Consider the following 21,510-nt stretch of genomic DNA (forward strand, 5'->3'; position numbering starts at 1 on the left):
TGATTGGTTGGCACAGCTATAGGGACCTACTCCTGGGAAATGCAGAACATACATGATTCCTGTTAAAGTCTGTAGGAGACAAAGCGGGAATGGGCCCTTGGAGGGTAACAGCATACAGTCCTTATGACACACACCGTGTGGTTTGTTGAAGATGATTTTATTTCCTTTAGGTATTTATCTACTATGTTAACAAACATTTCACATACAACAATTTAAACTCTTGGGTGGTGTGTGTGTGTGCACGCAGCAGATTGAACATACTGTATACCAGGAACTATAACTCACATTTATGAGGAAGAGGGAGGTTAAAATTAAAAAAAAAAAACTTTTTGTAAAAAAACTAGTTTCCTTGTATAATTAGGACCAAATCCGGAGGGTAAAAGAAAGGGGAGCTGAAGCTATTCAGCACCGCTCCCGATCAGGGCACAAGCATGTTGCGCTGCCTTTGTGAATGTGTGATGTAGCGTAACGCCAATGACTGGGTTGGTATAGTTATCTTTAGGGTTCCCTCTTCCAGCTTGATGTTGCTAATACAGTTTTGTTTATTACGGTATTAATGTGCTGATCAGAGATTCGAGTGTAGTAAAAGGGGGTTAGATCTAACAACAACCAATTGGGGAATCCAGTCTGAGCCAGTGAAATACAATATTACAATAAATGGATCTAATTTTGGTTATTCAAACAACATCTTTTGAGTCCAATTAGTCTTTTTTTTTAACTAACCATAACATTTTGAAAATCTGTGTAAGTTGATTTCTCTTCTTTTTTTAAAAAAAATTAAAACATGAGAAGCTTTAAAGGATAGCAACAGATGGGAATTAATTTAATGTGCTGTTGTCATAACTTCAGAAAATTACAAACTGAACTAATGACAGTAAAATTTAGGGTAGGGAATTTAAGCTCTACACTGCCCTGCTGAGGTTTGAAGAGAGAACAGTATTGATGTCGATTTCAGATTCCTTCATATGGGGATGAATGTCTATATGAACGCCTGATTCCTTACACAGCTGTAGCAAGGTGTTAATATTGCTCTGTGACAAACGTAGGTATCTGGATAAAAGAAAAAAGAGAGAGCAAAAGTATCTTGCAAGTATCCCAAAAGTTTGGTCAAAATTTCCATATGTGGTGTATAACTATAGGCACATAAATCTACCTTTAGAAAACTAAATAAAAACGGTTTGAAGTCAATGGGAGCTTGAGTGCTCAGCACCTTTGAAAATCAGGTCATGTATTAAGTTCCTGATTTTAGCTATTTGTATTTCAAAATGTTGAGCTGTATTGTTATTTTTATATATACATAGTCAAATGAAATAATTTGCAAACTACAGATTTGCAGGGTAAAGATGGTTACTCTGTATGTCTACAAGTTATTTTTTGCCTTGGTTTTAAAGATTTCCCTGGATTGCACTGTCTAGCAGTAAGGATATTTCAAATGGTTCTAAAAAGAAGTAAGTATTTCTCATTATCATTCATCATCATTTTGAACCAACGCACATTACTAGTCACCATTAAAAGGTCATTTGCTAAAAGCTAGCACATAATGCTGCATGCAGTTATTATGCTAGCTGTTGTTGGGAGAGGGTGACTTCTTAATGGTACCCATTATACCTATTTTCATATATCTGTAAACTATGGGGGAATTCTCTTTGCTATTTTCACAAAACATTTTCTAACCTGCAGCTCAAAAATTCTTCAGGTCTGATCTGTGGCAGAGTCACTGTTTGTTTGAATTTTTCCTCTTCCCGAGCTCTTTCAAGCAAGCCCTTCAACCTTCTTTCAGATGCTGGGGATCCAGAGGCTGTTTCGTGCAGATGAAGTTTAGAAAAAGAGAACTTCTCTCCTGTTATCGATAGCTTTTGCAGGGAGGGAAACATGGATATTGCCTCTTGCATGGAGAAACTGTTGTTATCCACGTAAAGTTGTCTTGCACTGATATCCTTCTTGGAGACACTGGCAGTTGGGTGAGGATTGTAAAAGCTGCCTCTTGAGCCATAGGAAGTTCTAGCAAATACTGTCTGCATGGACAAGTCAGTTCCACTGAAGGGTGTGAAATCCTTTGAGTGTTTCTTGTCTGAAAAACATCAGAAATATTAAACGTCTTTTCTCCCTCTCTACTCAAGGTGCTTATATGGGCCCTATTACCATAGTAGCTGAGCACCTAACAATCTTTGATGTATTCATCCTTACAACACCCTTGTGAGGTAGGGAAGTAAGATTATCTCCATTTTACAGGTGAGGAATTGAGGCATAGAAAGACTATATGATGCACCCCAGGTCACACAGAAAGTGTGTTGTGGAGCAAGGAATTGAAACCAAGGCTCCTCAGTCCTAGATTAGCACTCTAACCACTGACCCATCCTTTCTCTTTTATTGCTCAACAAATATTGTCCATTTTGAGACAATTGTTATATGTTAATTGCTGTGTAGAGCTGTAGAAGTACAGATTTCTTGGCAATAGATGCCTGTTGACTATTATAAAATATTTTGAAAATAAAATACAAGTCTGGAGGTTTGAAGCATGCCATCTCCAGGATGAAATTGACTAAGGCCTTGTCTACACTATGGGGGGTGGGGAGATCGATCTAAGTTGCGTAACTTCAGCTACGTGAATAACGTAGCTGAAGTCGACGTAGCTTAGATCTACTTACCGTGGGGTCCGCACTATGCTGTGTCGACTGGAGACACTCTCCTGTCAACTCCCCTTGCGCTTCTTGTTCAGGTGGAGTACAGTAGTAGATGGGAGAGTGATCGGTGGTTGATTTAGTGGGTCTTCACTAGGCCCGCTAAATTGATTACCGATGCATCGATCACCGTACGTCGAAGTTATGGTAAGTGTAGACAAGCCAATAGAGAATCTAGTTTTGCATCAGTTTTGAACCTGGTCTTCTGGATCTGTACTACTTGGGAATGGAGCTGCTTAAGGATGAAACCGCCAAAAAACTCTAATATCAAGTAAATGTTTTCCATTTAAAAAAAATCTGCTTTTTGTTGTTGCTAATTCAAAGAGAACTGTGTACATTGGTTGCTGTTAAAAATATCAGAATTATCACTGTTTATTTACTGTTCTAAGTTTGACAAGCTATGGTATCCGATAGCAAATGCTGAGGTTTTAGTGGTAACCACTATTACCTGTTAGTTTGTAAATAAGAACAGTATGTTTTTCTAAATTATAATATTATATTAGGTTGAACATGAGGGAGATTTTTCTCTGATTCATATAGAATACATGAAATACAAAGCTCTGCCTTCTAAAATATCCTTTGTGGTAGGAAAACAATGAAAGCTACAGAAGCAAATTCAGTGCTAAGGGTAATGTTGCCATCTGAACTCTCACAGGAGCTCATCTTGTAAAAGTTATTTATGCAAGAAGACTTTAGTCACACAAGTAGTCCCATTGACATTAGTGGAACTCTTTGCCTGAGGGAAGTCTTCAGGATAAAGCCCATGGTTCATAAAGTTAAGGGGAGCATAGAAGTTAGCTTTGGGAAAAACATTGGGGCCATCTTTTCCTACCAGCTGTGAACATTCTGTATGCAAATCAGGGAGTTAAATGAGCAGTTACCTAATTTGCAAGAGCCTTTCCAGTGCAAATGCCAGACTTAGTTGAAACCTGTCTCAGACTGGGACTGTATACTTGTCTAATGTTGTCCTATTTCCTAGTATTTCATTAGACAACATTATTTTAAAGTTATGAAACATGTATGTTGTTTTCCTAAGGAACCAAAATGGCTACATGTCTTTCAGGTTAAATACTGAACATAGGGAGTTTTTAAAAATTAATCTTATTTGTCCAGAAGACATTCCAGTCTATAGGCAACACACAAATACAGTGTTTTATTTGTTTTAAAAAATGTGTATATACAAAGATGTCTGGACTCTCAATCAAATATATGTTAGCTCCAGATTTGAGCCATATCTTATTAGTATATTAGCCAGGAGCCCCATTTGGGACAATGGTGCTCTGTTTGGTAAATATGTGATTAGAGAACATTAAAAAAATAACCCACCGCTGTCTTACAGCGGTTCAGCTCTGTCATGCAATAATTTATTGGGGCATACTAACCATAGAAACACCTTTTAAAACTGGTAGACAAAATATATTGCATAAATCTTTTTTTTACTGCATCATCTCAATGGTTTAGGATCTTTTTTAAAAGAAACTGAATTAGATCATTCTGTAGATTAATTGCTTACTAAATGGAATGTTTAGCTGTTTAAGTTTTACAAGGCAGTGAGTCTAAAACAAATAGGTTGACAATTTCAAACGTGGCTGCCTATAAACTTGGACACCTGAATCCATGTGCACCTCAATAAGAAGACTGATTTTCAGAGGTGCTGAGCACCCAAATATGAAATGTCTGGCCATATTTTTTTAATTTTAGACTATTATAACTTAACCAGTTTGGCTGGTATTTTTAAAAAAATAATAATTGTTTAACAATTCCAATGATTTTTTTGGTTGAGGCCTCAAAGTGGAATATGTTGTACCAAATTTCCAAACATAAAGCAAGAAATCAGACTTCAGACAAAGTGCAAATCTAGAGCAGTACAAATGACAGCCTGCAACAAAACCACTTTCAGCTATAATCTAGCCAGTCCTCGATGTGAGCAGGATCAGGCCTGGGTAGTGCACACCTGGAAGACCTTGGTACAGTTTGAAACAATGATGATCTCTTAGGTGGCAGCTTGATCTCTGAACCGACACTGAGCTGTGTGTTAGCTGAGGCTAGCTGGCACCATGATCCTGCAGGTAGAGTTTTGGATGAAATGGAAACCATTTGTCAATAAAAGATTCCAGGCCATTTTTTCACATTGGTATTACCCCCAATGTCCGGATCAAATTCCAGTTTGTCTACTTAAAATCCCATCTTCCTCCCACCAATAGTGTCAGCAGGATAACTGAAAAGGAACAGCACCTTGCAACCTGAGCAGAATGAAGAGTTTGGGCCGGAGACTGAGGTGAGGCAAGCGGGGAATATGATGATGGGCTTTTAAAGTATCTGTATAGACTCCGGCAAGCTAGAAGGGTCTCATTAGAAAAAGGGAGGGTGCTTTTCTGATGGCAAAGAGAGAGAGAGAGAGAGAGGAGCTGAGTGAGTTTGTCTACCATCCCACAACTTTGAACCCTGGGGACTTCTTTGGGGTTCTAAGGGTTTAACTTACATTTGCTTTACTCTAGTGATCTGGAACCTTTGCAGAATATCAATAGTGATCCACTGCCTCATTGTGGTTTTCTGTATCTCAGCTCCACCTCTCTGGATTGATGTGTTAATCTGCCTCCAGCCCCGTCTTCAGTAGACAGCCGCACCATTTCAGGTCACCATCATGATCTCTGCAGTCATCTCTCATCAATCCTGCAGGTCTCATTCTGTCTCTGATGGACACAGGTGCTTTTCTAAGTCTGTAGATATTTCCTCTTAAATGCACAGGACTTGTAGGCTGCCTCCATTGCAAATGTCAGAGAGGATGAAAGACAAGAAGATGGCACAAGTGCCTGAAATGTGATATTTGATCTGTAGTGCACATAAAAAGAATCCTTCTCATCTAGGCTTTTCCCAGGACAAAGGGCTGGTTGTATGTCAAAGAACTTTCCCTTGTAAAATTATAACTAATGTAAGGCGGTGGGACATATTCTCATTGTTCCTATCCCTGGATTAGATAGCAAATGATTAGATAGCAAATGAGTTCCTATCCCTGAAATAGATAGCAAATGAGCACTCTTGCGACAGGAGTTTCATTTGGAGCAGCTCCCCTTAGTTTTCATTCCCTGTTGAATCAAGCAGATGTATGGAAGGCAAACCACTGAGTGCACTGGGTAAGTATGTGGGTTGGATCTTATTCACTGTTTGCAGAAGGTGCAAAAATATCCTTTGAAATAATACTGTTAGAAGGAGGAGAGAAATCTAAGTGTGTGGGGGAGGGGGGGACAGGGTGTACCTCTATTTGGAGACAATGCTACCTCTCTGCTAGAATTCGTGATGCTGTGTTAACACATTTCCATATGGCAATCCTACTGTGTACAATGTCTTCATTCTTTATGTAGTTCTTATTAAAAATCAGATATTTGATTGCACATCTGGAGAAAAATTAGTCAACATGTCACACCTGACACGTTGGTGGGGCTGTTCACTCCTGGCAACGGGTAAAGTCGGAGAGGATTTTGCAGTGATTATTCCCTCCCTGGACAAATCGAGTGACGTGTGGGGGAAGGTGCATTTCTGTCGATAGAGAACAATTGCTCCCTACCACAGTGAATTCATCCACTGAGGCTGAGGCCGGAGATAAGAACTCTTCACTATAATCTGTCTTACACTTTTCCTTCCTTAGCTTCAGGCCATTGCTCCTTGTCCTGTTATCTTCTGAGACTGAAGAATTCCCTTCCTTCATTTATATTACTGTCTTGGAGGTATTTATAGACTATGATCAAGCTCCCCTGAGTCTTCTCTTTTTGAGACCATATAAGTTAGTTCCTGCAGTCTCTCCTCATGTCTCTTATTCTATAATTCTTCTGTTACTTTTGTTGCCTTTCTTTGTATTTTCCCTAATATTTTAAACACTCTTCTAAACTCTAACTATCTGAACCAAATACAGGGTCTAGATGCTGGAGCACTGAGAAGCACTATTATCACCCTACTGTACACTACTCAGTCCCACTATATATTCATCCAATATCTGCATGAACTCACCCCCCCTTGATATTATGCTGTAAGCTCTCAATTTGCCACCTACCATCAATCATTAGATGTTTATTGTTGCTTTTATCAGCCCTCCCACCCCCGCAGAAGTTCTGTTTAGTTCCACTCCTTAAAGCGGTAATGTGTATTTTCAATAGAGTTTCAGCCTGTTGCTTACAGCATACAGTTCCTGTCTTAACAGGCCCCATTGCTGTTTGGTATGCTCTTCCTGTGACTTGGCTATCCCTCAGATTTAGACATCCTCGGCCAGCTTGACCATGATGGTGACTATGCATCACCTCCTGGGTGGTTGATGAAAACATAAAATAATATTGCCCAATAAAAAGCCCGTAGAAGATAACTCAGTTCCCTAGTAATAGGCTGGACACTCTGGGCCAGTTTTCAGAAATGACCTGTGTTGTGGGTGCAATCACCCACAAGCAGCTGAAAAATGCAAGTGTGAAAACCTGCATAGACAAACCCAGCAGGAAGGTGTTAAATATTTCTACTGCACTCGCTGGTGTTACTGCTTGAAAAGCGTATGTGCAGATATAAGCATGAATGAAGTTACAAGTGCACAAAAGAAGGTCAGATGAAGAGGGTGCGGCTTGCTTGTAAATCTTTTTTGAATCCAGTTGGTTCCATTGTGAATGGGATTTGAATATGTGCACTAAGGGCTCAATCCTGCAAGGTGCTATCACTGTAATATCTTTTCTCCATTCAGATATTGGAACACACAAAATTGGTGTTTGACGCCTGTGAGAATTGAGAGCACTTATCACCTTGCAGGATAAGACCCTCTAAGAGAATTGGCTTAAGCGAGGGTGAGCAATATACCAGGAGTTCCTTTACTGGGTTTGAATGGAAGGTTTCATAAAGGGACCTGCAGCATTTTGTACTGTACTCATAGGTGGGTACATCCAGTAAAAGAGAGAGAACACAATGTGTTCATATTGGGACATATCTGTAGATAAACTGGCTATATACTGAACAGCTCTTTATAAGAATGCGGAAGGTTCTGTACAAGGCGGAGTTAACAAGAAGAGCATGGAGTGTGGTGATAGGTGGTGAATAAAATGAGTTTGTGACAAACTCGGCTTTCAGAGATGCTTAAGTGTATTGCATAATAAACGGGGCATCCAAACAACATGTGAAAAGAAGACCTCATAATTTTCAGTAAAACTCCAGGGCAAAAAAGTAGAAACAAATTTAGAAGGAAAAAATGGATTTGAGAAGAGTTCAGGTCCATGCTGCTTCAGTTATTTGGGAATGTTGTATAAAGACTGATTTTTCCAAAATATAGTTAATAGGTTAGTCATTCAGTCTGTGATACGTCGACTTCACCATGTAGACAAGGCCTCGGGCACCTGTCGTCTTGATGTCTGTCTCTCCCTTCAGACTTTAGAACACACGCAATTGGGATTTGCCACATCAGTTGCTTGATGTTTAGACTCTTAACTACTGTGATTTAAACCCATTAGCCTCTTTATTCATAATAGTAAAGCACTACATTTAGGGGGAAAGATTTCTCATTGGCTAGTGTATCAAGGAAGCTTATTTTCAAAGACAATGAAAATGTTGTTTTTCTCTTTGACGAGGACTTACAGCTTTGGCTTTGCTGCACCTGTCTGTTATGGTCTGGATGATAATCAGTAGCCAGAATAGTAATTTAAGTCACAGAATATGTATATATAAAATATAATTTCCACTAAATGCCTCCTCACTTTGCCATTTGCTTATCAGCAGGAAATCATCCTGTCACCAGCTCTATTTCATTGACATTTTCTCTTAATTATACTTAGTTTTTCTTCTTCCTGTCATTTAATATTTTACTGTTGAGGGAAGCATTTTGAAAAGAATCATTTACAGGGCTACATCAATAAAGTAGAGAGGGAGTTCTGTTCTTAGCGGAGTCGGAGAAACTCCAATTATTACAATAAGAAAAACTGATTATGCTGCTTAAAACCTGGAAAGTAAATCAAGCCTCATAAAGGCATGAATGTTCTCTTCCCTACCACAACCTGGTCTTTTTGTTGGTTGGCGCAGAAAGCTGACAAAGTTGGGCAAATGGTCACCAAACTGGCTCCAGGGAGTTTCAGCGGAGCCTCTCTCAGAGACTTGTTGCACTTCTTGGTTTGCCTCTTGGGTCACTTCACTGGATGGTATCTTGTAAAATAAATATTTATTATTCATATTAATTGCTGGTGCAAGTAGGTTTTTTTTCTTGTTTTTTTTTTTTTAAAGGTGGTTGTGTTTCAGGAGAGCATGGAGTTACAAACCCAACACAGTACACTTTGGACACTGCTGTTCAAAGGAATTAAAAAGTAAATTGGGAACAATTTTTGAATTCTATCAAGCACACGGGTGTAGATCAGAGATGCTGAATGACTGGCCAAATTATTGGCCCGTCTGTAGCTGTAGGTTCAGGACAAAGCAGGGATGCAACATATGTTATCTTCTCTATTTGTATCTTCATTACAGTGGAATCTGAGTGATAACCATGTTTTAATTGCTGGTGAACACAAACAAAAAATAGTTCACCTTTACCTATGAAGGAGGAATCTCAAGTAGAAGCACATTTTAGAGGGGTGTAATCTACTTTTAAAAATTATATTACAGAAGAGCTGGTCCTTACTTAAGGGAGGGTTGAATTCTGCATTGAAAGCAGGGATTCTCAACCATTCTTTTTAAGTGTGAAGATTACAGTGTTTCCTACCACAAATTACAGCACTTACTCTTGAGCATAGAGTGAATTTAGTTTATAATTTAAAATTAATGTAAAATGGTTCCTTTAAGAAATTTAGCACTGTGTGTCAGACCATTTTTTGTTTCTAATGGTCTTAATAGTTGTCTAATGCAGAACCTTCAAAACTCCCATACAGTTAAAACTCACTAAGATCTTGTGCACAGGCAACATTTTAAGGTGTTTTTTTTAAGGATTTTGCCATAATTCTTAATAATCGAAAGATTTTTTTTCTGCAGAGGCTGACATAATTTTCTTCTTCATGGATTTCCATGAAGAATTCCTCTCTTTCAAAATGTCTACCATCTCCTATTGTTCTCAGTTGGAGTGACGCCAATGGCTGGTGACCAGCAAAGATGCCTTCTTTTTGGATGATCAGCCCCTCCCACTGTTGCTACTGCCAGTAGCAAAAGAAGAAAAGCTGCCTCATCCCCTAAACTGATCCTATTATGTACTAATCATATCTGTATGGCTATTGCATGGTGTCACTACAGGGCAGAAATAAGGTTGGTTGGGTGCCTACACTGTACATTTCCACTCTGTAAGATGTTTGGATTTTTGTTTTAAGTTTAACTTTACCTGGGTTTCTTATGCTTGGTTTGTTAGATAATTACAACATCCCTATAGCTTTTACTCTTAACTTGCTGATATGTACTCAACCTGAACTCCAATTTAATATAGTGTTATCTAGCAGTATGTTTATAATGATGGTGCAGCCTTGTGTGGGGCAAAGGTTGGACAGTCCCGCAGTAGGTTTAATTTTTTCAGGACTGGGGATAGTCTGCTCCTGAGTAGGCTACTTGTTTTATTCTCAATAAAAACTCATCCCAGGTAGACACAGCTAGCAAATGGGGCTGGTTTAGATGGTCATATAATTTATACAGTGTGTATCTATAATATATACAATCTGGTACAGTGACTGTGCTTAAACTTGCCAATATCAACTAAGATAAACATAAGTGTAACAGATGTAGAATCCCTATTAGTATGCATTTTAAATTGAATAGCAGAATAAATAGGCCCTTAAAAGCTATGTAACTTATTGGCATGTTCTTCCTTTCATTAACAGAAAGTGAGTAGACATATAACAACAACAACAAAGTTCTTTGCCTCTGTGTTCACAAGAGAGTATAGGAGACAGATGCCAGAAATGGTTTCCAAGGGATGCCGAGCTACTACTTAAGGACACTAGGATCTGAAGTGTGAGAAACTCTAGAGCCAGATGAAATCCAACCCACAAATTGGAATGAAGTGGCCAAAAAAGGGGAAAATGTAGCTGTTTAACTCTTTCCCAAGAAGGATGGACCCATTTACAGTTGGGGGTGGAATGTTAGGGGTATGGAAGAGAAGGAAGTGTCAATTTATTTTAATTGGTATATTTTAATAACCTTCCATACCCCCACTATTTGTCGATGGTGAAGCTAGGATAATGATAGGTTTTGCTTTCTAAAATCTTCTTCTCCAACCTTTCTTCTCATGAAAGTCTCCAAATGTCTGAGGGGTGTGTTAATTTAGATCCAGTTTTCATGCAACTGTCTTATCCTCCAGGTGCCTTACTCACATTAAAACCCACAAATGCTACCAAAGTACAGCCAATAAACTGTAGACACACACAAATAACTCCTCCAGGTCCCCTCCACAAAACAACAAAATACCTTATAAATCTTCGTGACCCAGTGCAGCCCCAGCTGCACCCTCAGTCACTGATAAATGAGCAACACCCACCAGTAAAAGGGGTGTGTTTTGTTTTTCTTTTTAACATTTGCAAATATCTTCTGGGTCCGGGTCTTTCTTTTTCTGCCAAGTGGTAGTGGTGATACAGTAAAACTTGAAACATTCCTCTGTTGCAGTGTAATGCCAAAACTAGAGACAACTGCCAGAAATTCATGTCCAAGCCAAGTTTATGGGAAGCCAAAATTCACTAGTGTTTGCTTTCTCCAAACATGGTTGTTTTTGCAGTGTTTTAGAATCCATGAATTTGGAGGCATGCTCATGTAATTTCCATGTATTTGGAAATTGGTGAAATCCTCAAGTGTGGTCATATGAGGAGGGGCAGATGAGCAGCAGGTGCCAATTGTCACAGGGTTATTGAAACAAATTACGTCAATGGAGCTATGACAATTTACAGCAGCCGAGGGTCTGGCCCAAAGGATTATTGGTGGCTACTCAAGTTGCCATGGTAGGATAGAATTTTTGGAGGGTGGAGCAAGACTTAAGTTCTCCCACTATCCCCAGCCATGAACTCTCATCCCCTGGCTTGCCTGACCAGCATGATCTGCTTACATCTGCAGCATGCAGAGCTACTCTTATAGAAACCACAAGTCTTGTTTTATTATATGGTTTTTATGTATTGCATGGTATCCCTTGGAAAAGCCGTTCATTACCTTGTATAAGTTCTTATATGACGACGATGCTGATGGTGATAATTCAGCTTGTTTTGCTAGCCATCTTTTCACTTTTCTTTCTTCCTGCTTCATCAGATTATCTTTCATGCTCTTCATAGTCTCAAGTGATCTTCGAATCCTTTTCAGCTGAATGACAAGAGAGAAATTGCACAACCCTTAACAAGTTAGTTTTCTACAATTATGTCAGTGGTCTATGTACATGTAGGGGGAAGAGTTGAACCATTGCAAAATTATCTGACTCACTGGAGAAGTTAAATCTTTTATCTTATTTCATAGAGGTAAGAAATCCACAATAGCTTTCTTAGGTGTCTAGGAGAATAAGAATATTGTTGTTGAACTGCCGCCATTTTCACATGGCTCTTATTTAGAGAGAGATCTCCATTAACGTTTTTTTGTTACAGATTTGTACCACAAACTGCCTGGACATTTAAGGGAAATAAGTATCTTATTTTCTTTCTCCATACCTGAAATGACTCCCTGTCATTGGAGACCCTCAAGGTCTTAGCTCTTTTGTTGTCCAGCCAGTCCATAACACCACTATCCATGGCCTTCCAGCTTGTGTCAGCCATTTTTTATCTTGCAGGCGGGGAGGGGGGAGCCCCCTAGTGTGCTTTCAGAAGTAATTGGGCCTGCCAGTGCAAAGAGATTAACTGCAAATGGCTTACATGATTGCCCTACATTCTATCATAAACTCAGCAATTCTATGTAAAGGCACCTACTGCTGGCCCATGTTAATGAGGATGCAGAATGTGGTTACAGAACTGTGAGGTAGTAATGTGGGTTTTCTTGCATAATGCCTTGGAATGATGTCCTGGCAACCAGAATGAAAACATTAAATGGACAGTGACCTCAGTAAAAGAGCAAAGCTCGCTTACCCAATTGGAATTTTGTAATGTACTCATCTTCATCTGATTGGTACTGATATAAAAACTGAAGGCAATTAAAATAGAGTATTTTAAACAAGGGAATATTTTATGGAACAACACTGACTGTTGTTTAATAAAGGCTCCTAGTGTGTGTTTTACAGACTGCAAACTTGAGGTACTATAAAAGACCTCAGTGTGTTTATGTGATCGTAAAAGCTTTTTCAAAATAATACTGTGGCTCCTTTCTCTTACCTCTCGTCTCTTGCTGGACCATTGCCAGTCTGGAAAACATTTTTCCCTAATGTATACACAAAATTAGAAGCATTTTCTCCCTCCATGTAGCTGAATTACCAGAAATCACCTTTTTGGCATAAGAATATCACCTCCAACCATGGGGATATTACATACACCTCTCCCTCGATATAACACTGTCCTTGGGAGCTAAAAAATCTTACCGCATTATAGGTGAAACCGTGTTATATTGAACTTGGTTTGATCCGCCAGAGTGCGCAGTCCCCCCCACCCCGAGCACTGCTTTACCGCTTTATATCCAAATTCGTGTTATATCGGGTGGCATTATATCGAGGTAGCGGTGTATATGCTTTCTTTCCTATAGCTTGTGTCCACAAGGTTACAAGATAAATTTGTCCATTGGCTGTGATAAATAGGCAATTTTCTCATTTTTAGGGTCCATTTTCAGAGAGGTTTTAAAAATTGCACATCTAGGCACTTACATGGACAGATCAGGTACTTAGCCAAACAGCTGAACATACACAGTTGGCTATGAATGCCAAGATTCCAGGTGCAGATTTCAAATGTTGATGCTGGGACCAAAACCCAAGCTTGAGAATCTGTTACGTCAGAAATGAACTCTCATTGGCAAGTATAGAGAAATTAGCCCCTACTGCATGATGTATTCCTTGAAAAAGGTGTGTATGTGTGCTGGGGGGAGGGGAGAGGTTGTATTGTTTTCTGTGGAAAACAGCCTGAACCAAAACCTCAGATCTAAACACTCCCAGACTAATCCAGATCCAGCCTGGGCCCATGACTAGGTTCCAATGTGTGATGCTCACTGTGTTTGCACGTCACTTTTTTTATGGAGCTTCATAAACTCTAATTTGTTCCAAAATATCCCAGTGAGCTAGCTAAGTAGTACTCCTGAGAATGAGAGACTGGGAGGTTAAGTGATCTGTGAAAGGCCACAAAGTGAGGCAGTGGTGGATCCTGGAACACCCAGTCACCTGCTCTAACCACTAGAGCTTAGTCTCTTTTGTGATTGTAATGAAGAAGTACAGGAAAGATATCTCCTTAGCTAGTCCTACAAACTTGTAACCTTCTACCCTGCAGTGTTGAATTCATAGCTATAGATTGATTATAATGAGTGTGGTTTTGGTTTTTATACAGGGAGGGGGGCGAAAGGCGAGAGATGAGGGATTGTAGGTAACAAGGTAAAGGTAGGAGCTTTAGTAGTGTTCACAGATGGTAACTGTTCTAGGAAAGGAAGGAGTCTGAGTCTGTTTTCAGAGCTGCATTAAATTAAACCAATAAATCTTTGGAAACTGCAGAGAAATCATTCACCTACCAACATCTCTCACAAAGGTGAAAGTCAAAACGAAAATACAAAAAAAGTTCAAATTCACTAATCTAGGACTCCAAGGGATTTTAGGACATCTAATAGCTTGATGAAACAGGGTACTCAAAGAAAAGTGTTTCCACTGGGAGGTGGATATCGATAGCAACCGGCCTACATTAAAACTATTGGATGAGGAAATTAACTAATGGTTGGTGATGCAGTGGTCTGAAAGCAGGCTTAATGGAGAGACTTGTGGTCTTTTACGATTATAGGATGTGCTAGATACCATTCCAAGAGATTAGGTAATGTATTTGTTATTGAATGAGAATTTAATCACATTGTCTGAGGAGCTCAGTATTTCATAATATCAGCTGGTATAGGTTTTTCTAGGCAGTATGAGTGAGAGGATCTGGACATGAATTTCTGTAGCTTTGGCTGAGGTGACATTTAAATACAAGAATAGATCATCCTGGGGAAACTTACCATAGGGAAACTTCAGTATGAATATGTTCTCCTGGAATGTTTTTTGATTTATAAAACTCTACTGTAAAAGCCACATTTGAGAACCCCTGAAGATGCAGTTACAATTTTACACACAATTACCATACTATTACTCTCAAACGGCCATTTAGACATGTTATTGACAATTTGTGGGCATGAGCACAAATCAAGTACTTGGCACCTTAATAAATTTGCCTGTTAATTAATTAGACCATTTGAGTCTTAGACTGTCTGGTAATGAAACAACCTTTACCCTCTAATAGGCAGTGAAGGAACAATGTGTTGAGCCTGCACCCTTAGGATTCTGTCAAAAGGGTAAAGACTAAGGAGTCTTCTCCCATAAATGGTGTCACCCACAGGGCCATGGGTCAGTGGACCTGTGGGAAAAGCTTAATGGCCCTGTTAAAGTTGACAGACTCAGCTGATCTGGCTACCAGGGTGAGTCCTCAGAATAGCTCTGCATCTCTGCACAGGGTCTGAGCCCCAGAAAGCCTATCACATACCCAAATCCCAAGACTGTACATTCATATCAGCACTTAAGTGTCCAAATTAAGACACCAATGTCTGAAATTATTGCTTCCCCTCCCGACCCCCAAATTCCATAGCACAAGGACATTAAAATAGTCTGAAATGTTGCTTCTGTGGTTAATGTGCCTGGTTGTTAGTATGGTAGTGCCCCTATAATTTAATTTAGAAAAACAGTGGGATGTTTCAGAACCAGCAACATTAGAAATTGAAGTATATTTATCTCCAGCAAACATATAGCTCAGGCAATAACAGTGCAGACTTCTCCCTATTGCTCCCTCATGTGATATTAACCCTGGGTGGGAATAAAAGAATTCATTTTGCGAACCTGCTTCAGAGCAAAGATTACCTATTGTACTTAATTGTGTCTTGTGGGTAGAAGGACTGGGTGCAGCTGGGAACCAAGCTGAGGATGCCAGACCTGCTGCTCCCAGGACTTCAGGTTACCTTCAGGATAAAGTATCAGCATTCATCATTTTCTAGGCAAAACAAGAAGACTCCTATAGCTTTGTTTTTGGGTGTTTGTGTTTTATGTGTTGCACGGCATTCACTGTGCTCAGTTAATCCAAGAATTACAATTCTTGAGATATCCTGGAAGCATAGTGTCAATGTGTACTATGGCGTCCTCATAGAAACTTGACATATTGCATCATAATGGCCGTATGCCAACATGTACCAAACTCTGGTTTTCTAGAAGACATCATATATATTCTGGATATTTTATATCTAGAAACCAGAATCTTCTTCTGTCTTATGTTTTCTAATCTAGATTTGAAAAGCCACCTTTTCTAAAGGGTCTTCATCCAGCCTCTAATTTTGTCCATGCAATCAATGGAATGTATTGCTGACGCATGACATAATGGATTTAATTTTATTGGCACAAATGTTGGTGTAGGTCTCTGATTTGCAGGTGAAATTAATTTCTCCTGTAAAATTCCAGTCACAAAGTGAATATTTTTGAAATTTGAGCAACACTATTTTACTGCCACTAAGAGTGATGCTCTAACTATCTCAGGACTCTAGTGAACTATTTTTAGCTCTGACCCCATCACACGCGCTCCGTTACTATGCACTTGAAAGCTATTGCTCCAATGGTTTGCAAAGCTTGAGGCTGATCCCATTCTGGAAATTCAGGTGGGGGCAAATTCCTTGGAATCTGTTGTCCCAGATCATGATGTCATTTTAAAGAACATTTTAAGGTAGGAACTGCAGTTTAGATAACTGCTAACCGACTCTAAAATTGTCTAGAAGCCCTTTAACTTAAGCTTTCTTTCAAATACTTTGAAGCTGAAAATCATTATTGAATCAATACAACGTATTATGAAAGATCCAAACAAATGGGCTCTATTATGGATAAGGCTGTGACCTAGTTTCAGTGCATGAATTTTACAAACCTTGAAGTGGTGATTAATTTGATTTCTCAGGGTGTGGCCCTTTAGATTTGCTTGGAGTCTGAGTGACACCCCCCCACCCACACACTTGGCCTCACCCCCAGTTAACTGAAGGCTGAGTCTTGCCCAGTCCAATTCTAAATCAACTGTAACTTCTCCTGCATTTTTGTTTTGGTAAATTGTAACCATTGCAATTAGTCAAGTTACTAGAATAGTAATGAGGATGTGGTTGGATCCCATTCCCTGACTTATCTCATTGCTTCCCAGAGAGGGCAGCTAGGGAATTATTTACCTTTTAATTGTAGTTCTCTGAAGGTGAGAGCCTCTAAGGATTCATGCCCGTGGGTCAGCTGGTGTGACCTTGGGTACTGAATAACTAGAGTAAATGGTAAAGTTTAGAACTGGTCATAGTGAGTTAGTACAAAAATATGCCCTGCGGGGTCTATATGGTATATCATAGCCCCCAACTCCCAGATCCTTTTCAGACTAATTATTATAATTATAACTTAAATAGGAATAAAACCCCAGCTCTCATGGGGTGGTTGGAGGATGAGTGTGGCTCTAATAGCGGACACCATATTCAGAGAACTCAATTATAAGCAAGTAATTTCCTTGTCTTCAAAAGGTAATTGGCCTTTTCTACATCTCTGTTCTTACAGATGATGGGGTAGTTGTACATTTCTGCTGAGGAAGGCACTGCACTGCCAATAGGAAATTCACAGTGTAATACAGAGAAATGAATATTAGCATTGGCCTGAATCTCTTTTTATTGCAAAAAAAAGAAAATGGCCTGAGCCCTGTGAAACACCTAGTAGGATACGTTTAAAAAAAGAAGTTCTTTCAGATCAATGTGGCTAAATGGGTTCTGGATTTACAGCCCTGGAAATGGAAGTTTTTCATTCTCCCCAGGAAGGTACAACACAGTCGTCTTATAACATTGCTGCTTGCCATTGCATCTCATTGTCCTGTTGTTGAGAGACCACCTCCAGAGGTAAGTGTGTAATTTGGTTCTAACCGCTCTGCTGAGACGGCCAGCAAGTGGGCTAATTAGTGCAAAATGTGGCAGCAGATTCACTGTGAAGAATTTTATCCTTCACCTTTTACATTCACACTCACATTCTATTTTTACTACACAATTTAATTCAACTGGCCTCAGAATAACCCTACCACATTGCCATTAACAAGACTTCCATGAATTACTCTGCATAGTTCACCCCCAATTCTTAATAGCCATACGCTGTGACCTGTAGACCACCCACAACACTAGCTTATAGCGCAATAGCATTTTAAAGAAAAATAGTCTGCCAACGTTTATTCAGATTCAAGAGTGAATTTTCATCTGACTGTGTTCATGACCCTTTCCTGTATATTTCCCTCTAATATTTGAGCGCTCAAGCTTTATTAGCACAAATATCCAGAAATGGCAAATTTTGTGCTTGGATGCTTACCAAAGGAGAGCTGACTGACTGTGTACTTGATTGTAAAAACTCTGTGATTCATGCTGTGTTGGCTAGTTGATAAGTCAGTCAGGTAACAGAAACAATACCATATGGGTTACACAGCTAACCAGCCTAATTAGAATAGTAAATATTAGCAAATGATTTGGTTGTCCGGCAGGCGGAAGGGGGTGGTGTAAAACTCAGTGGCTTCAGTCTCAGGGTTTTTTTTACATTTCAAGGTTTGACTGGACCTAGTAAGAAGCGTAAATACATTTGCCCCAGACCTGGTTCTTCTTAATTAAACTATAAGCAGTGTGGAACTGGAGGGTTTCACCCAATCCCAGTCTGGACAGCACTGCTGACGACAAAAAACAGAAGCTTCACTCCTATGCCCTCTTTTACATCTCCACAACTCTTCACAGCCAGCTGAAGTCAAGCACCCTTCTTTTTCAAAGCACTGCCCCGAGTGGAACCAAGCTGAATGCAAATTTCTGTCCTCACATACCAATGGGCTCTCCCTAGCTATGAGAGAATCAAAATTCCAGCTCTCACAACCTGCACATGTAGCAGCTGTTTTTTTTTTCTAAAGCAGGGGTAGGCAACCTATGGCACGTGTGCTGAAGGCGGCACGTGAGCTGATTTTCAGTGGCACTCACACTGCCTGGGTCCTGGCCACCGGTCCAGGGGGCTCTGCATTTTTATTTAATTTTAAATGAAGCTCCTTAAACATTTTAAAAACCTAATTTACTTTACATACAATAATAGTTTAGTTATATATTATAGACTTATAGAAAGAGACCTTCTAAAAACGTTACAATGTATTACTGGCTTGCGAAACCTTACATTAGAGTGAATAAATGAAGACTCAGCACACCACTTCTGAAAGGTTGCCAACCCCTGTTCTAAAGCAATCCCCCAGATCCTAACAGCCTTGCACTGGGGGAAATGTCAGGACTTAGGCCTATCTCAGCTTGCGGTATTGTTTAATGCCATTGCTAGGTGTCCTGGAATATTCTAAGAACATTACGGTTTTTGAAAGCAAAGCTGCATTACCCATACAAGGATGCCCATTTTCAAACTCTCAGGAAGGTCGAAAGTGGTTTGCTACCCCGTATATCTGAAATAAGCTTGTTGCTTCTGCTTGCTCAGTATCAGCAAACATTTAACTAGCAAATCTACAGCTCACGTTTTAACATCTCGGTCAGTGTCCTTCAATAGCAGAGCTGTAAAAGATGTCGTTACTATAGTAACACTTTCAGTTGCCTAAGTGACAGTGTTCTTATGATGTCATCAGAAAACTATCTGTTCCAATAAACACCTTGAACTCAGTTTATGTAAGTGCTGTGTCCTGATACAGTTCAGACAGGAAACAATGAGAAAACCATGTTTGCTATGTAATTCCGAAACACTTCTTTTCTTTATAAAATGGAACACCTTCACACATTTTAAACACAATTTAAAAAAAAGAGAGAGAGAATACTTTGACCTTCTGTTCTAATGGAGTTATTTATGTAAAAATAGCTCTAGCTACAGTCATTTAAATCACAGTAACCAAATGGTCTCATGCCTACTAGCTATACACTTGCTATGGGTGCGCTATAGTGTCTTACTAGACGTTACAATAGATGTACCTAGCAAAACTCCACTCCTTCAAAATCTCTTAAAGCTTAATAATGTTTCCTCTTCCTTCTGTTCTTAGTGCTGGAGATGCCATACTGACGTGTGTCTTGCCTTTTGATAAACCATGGAATATGTACAATATGGGGAGAAGCAGCAGCGGCCACTTTACCTGTGAGCCTTTTCCATGGGCCAAGCTCAGTGCTGGAGAAAGTGGGTGCTTAATGGAATTACACCTCTTATCAGACCCAATTCCGAGCTGGTGTGTACCAACCCTGAGCTGGACGGAGTAGGACAGTATGGGGGGCAGCTGCAGTGCCCTGATTCTCTCACTAGCCATAACACCACACTGCAGGAATCCCTCAGCAACGGAGATGGGGGCAGTTTCTGTTGCTTTTGCACCACCTGAATCTGGCCCACCATTTCTAGGGGAGAGCAGTGAAGTTTGATTTATGTGCCCCCAAATCCTTGGTCCCTTGAGACTTCCATTAAGGACCAGCTGTAATCTGGATGCCTGCCCACAAGAAAATGGACTGACCCCCTCATCCATTTCTGAAATGCTGTCAAATAGCCACAGCCAGCTTTTACACTACTAGTTGGAGTCAGCTATGAACCAGATCTACAGTAGCAGTGAAAGTCTCCGTATCACGTTATCTTTCCCAAGCCTTTTTCATTCTCCAAGTATTGCAGTTTTCATGTTACCTTTAAAACAATATGTGCTTTCTTTAAAAAAAAAACACCCCTTCTTATTCATATCATTCCCCTAGGTGTTTACACCAGGTTTGTTGTGTTGTTTGTTATCAGCTCATTTTTAAATATATCCTCAAAACGTGCTGTTTTTAAAACAGTGAAGTGTGCGAAGATGTAGCTTCAGCTGCTAGAGAAGTGTGGTTGCTGAATCCAGCTAAACCATGTGGCGTAAACTGGGTGGGTGTGTGCATGTGCCCCATACATTCCTTCCTTTCTTTGAGTCTAGTGCAATGGCTCAGAGGTTGAGTTATATTTGTGATCAGTCGTCTTTGAAAAACAGAGAAAATTTTCCCTAATTTTAAAAAATTGTATAGTATTTACAAAAACTGTGTAATGGGAGTAAAATATGAAAGTATTGTTCCTTTATTTTCCACCAGCAAAAATTTGAACGTCTCCAAAGTCTAAACTGGCTTTTAAAAAATATTTTTCTCTTACCATTTATTCAAGAACTTTTAAAATTTTTTATTTAGTATTTTTCCCATCCACTACTACTAATTTACATTTTAATTCCTTGCAGTGTCCTGTGGGCATGAGATCTCTTGCAGCAGGGAGAGATGAAGAACGGAGCAACAATTGTATTATTGAAGAGCTCCATAACCACAGAGTGGGAAAAGCATGATCGGATGTGATTCTTAGAACAGATGCCCAAGCAGAGTTGGCAGTTAATTAAAAGCACCATGTACTTAATGATTAACTAATCACAGCATGATGGCATTCAACAGAGATGCAAGAAACTTCTCTGCTGGATTCAACAGAGAAACTCCTAATGTCTGCCTTCAGGGTACCGTACTTACAACAGTTTGGTTTTGCATTACCAGCAGAGACAACACAAGCCGTTAGTCTAGCAAATTTCATTAAACATTGCTTAGTTAAAACTTTAAAAATGGGAAGGATGAGCTTAGTCAATGACTATATGAGCCATAAATGCCACAATGTTTGTCCTTTAGAATGACAAGCCATAGCCATTCTGTAAAACCTTCCTTCCAAGGATTTCAAGGCACTTTGCAGACATTTAATTAAGCATCA

At 39.6% G+C, this 21,510-nt stretch overlaps 1 protein-coding gene and 1 long non-coding RNA gene across 7 annotated transcripts; one reads left to right on the forward strand and one right to left on the reverse strand.

Annotated features, from left to right (window-relative positions):
• Positions 1–203: 203 nt before the first annotated feature.
• On the reverse strand, positions 204–19,375 carry C14H16orf78 (chromosome 14 C16orf78 homolog). 4 transcript variants are annotated; one of them, XM_044986853.1, is made up of 6 exons: positions 19,171–19,299; positions 12,287–12,451; positions 11,802–11,948; positions 8,690–8,840; positions 1,675–2,071; positions 205–1,050 (listed from the first exon to the last, which is right to left on the reverse strand). In XM_044986853.1, exons 2-6 carry the CDS (start codon positions 12,389–12,391, stop codon positions 903–905), a joined length of 948 nt encoding a protein of 315 aa, XP_044842788.1. In that variant the 5' UTR covers positions 12,392–12,451; positions 19,171–19,299; the 3' UTR covers positions 205–902. The 4 variants fall into 4 exon arrangements, with proteins under 4 accessions (XP_044842791.1, XP_044842790.1, XP_044842789.1 ...); XM_044986856.1 differs by lacking the exons at positions 12,287–12,451; positions 19,171–19,299 and adding an exon at positions 19,304–19,375 and having other exon boundaries at positions 204–1,050; XM_044986855.1 differs by lacking the exon at positions 12,287–12,451 and having other exon boundaries at positions 204–1,050; positions 19,171–19,305.
• On the forward strand, positions 16,056–21,313 carry LOC123349109. Of its 3 annotated transcripts, XR_006573379.1 has the most exons (4): positions 16,056–16,486; positions 17,588–17,669; positions 19,817–19,996; positions 21,002–21,313. It is a non-coding gene; the product is annotated as an uncharacterized LOC123349109 (long non-coding RNA). The 3 variants fall into 3 exon arrangements; XR_006573380.1 differs by lacking the exons at positions 16,056–16,486; positions 17,588–17,669 and adding an exon at positions 19,368–19,451; XR_006573381.1 differs by lacking the exons at positions 16,056–16,486; positions 17,588–17,669 and adding an exon at positions 19,458–19,511.
• Positions 21,314–21,510: the final 197 nt, after the last annotated feature.

The sequence above is a fragment of the Mauremys mutica genome, chromosome 14 (genome assembly GCF_020497125.1).
Source record: "Mauremys mutica isolate MM-2020 ecotype Southern chromosome 14, ASM2049712v1, whole genome shotgun sequence".
Classification (NCBI taxonomy): domain Eukaryota; kingdom Metazoa; phylum Chordata; order Testudines; family Geoemydidae; genus Mauremys; species Mauremys mutica.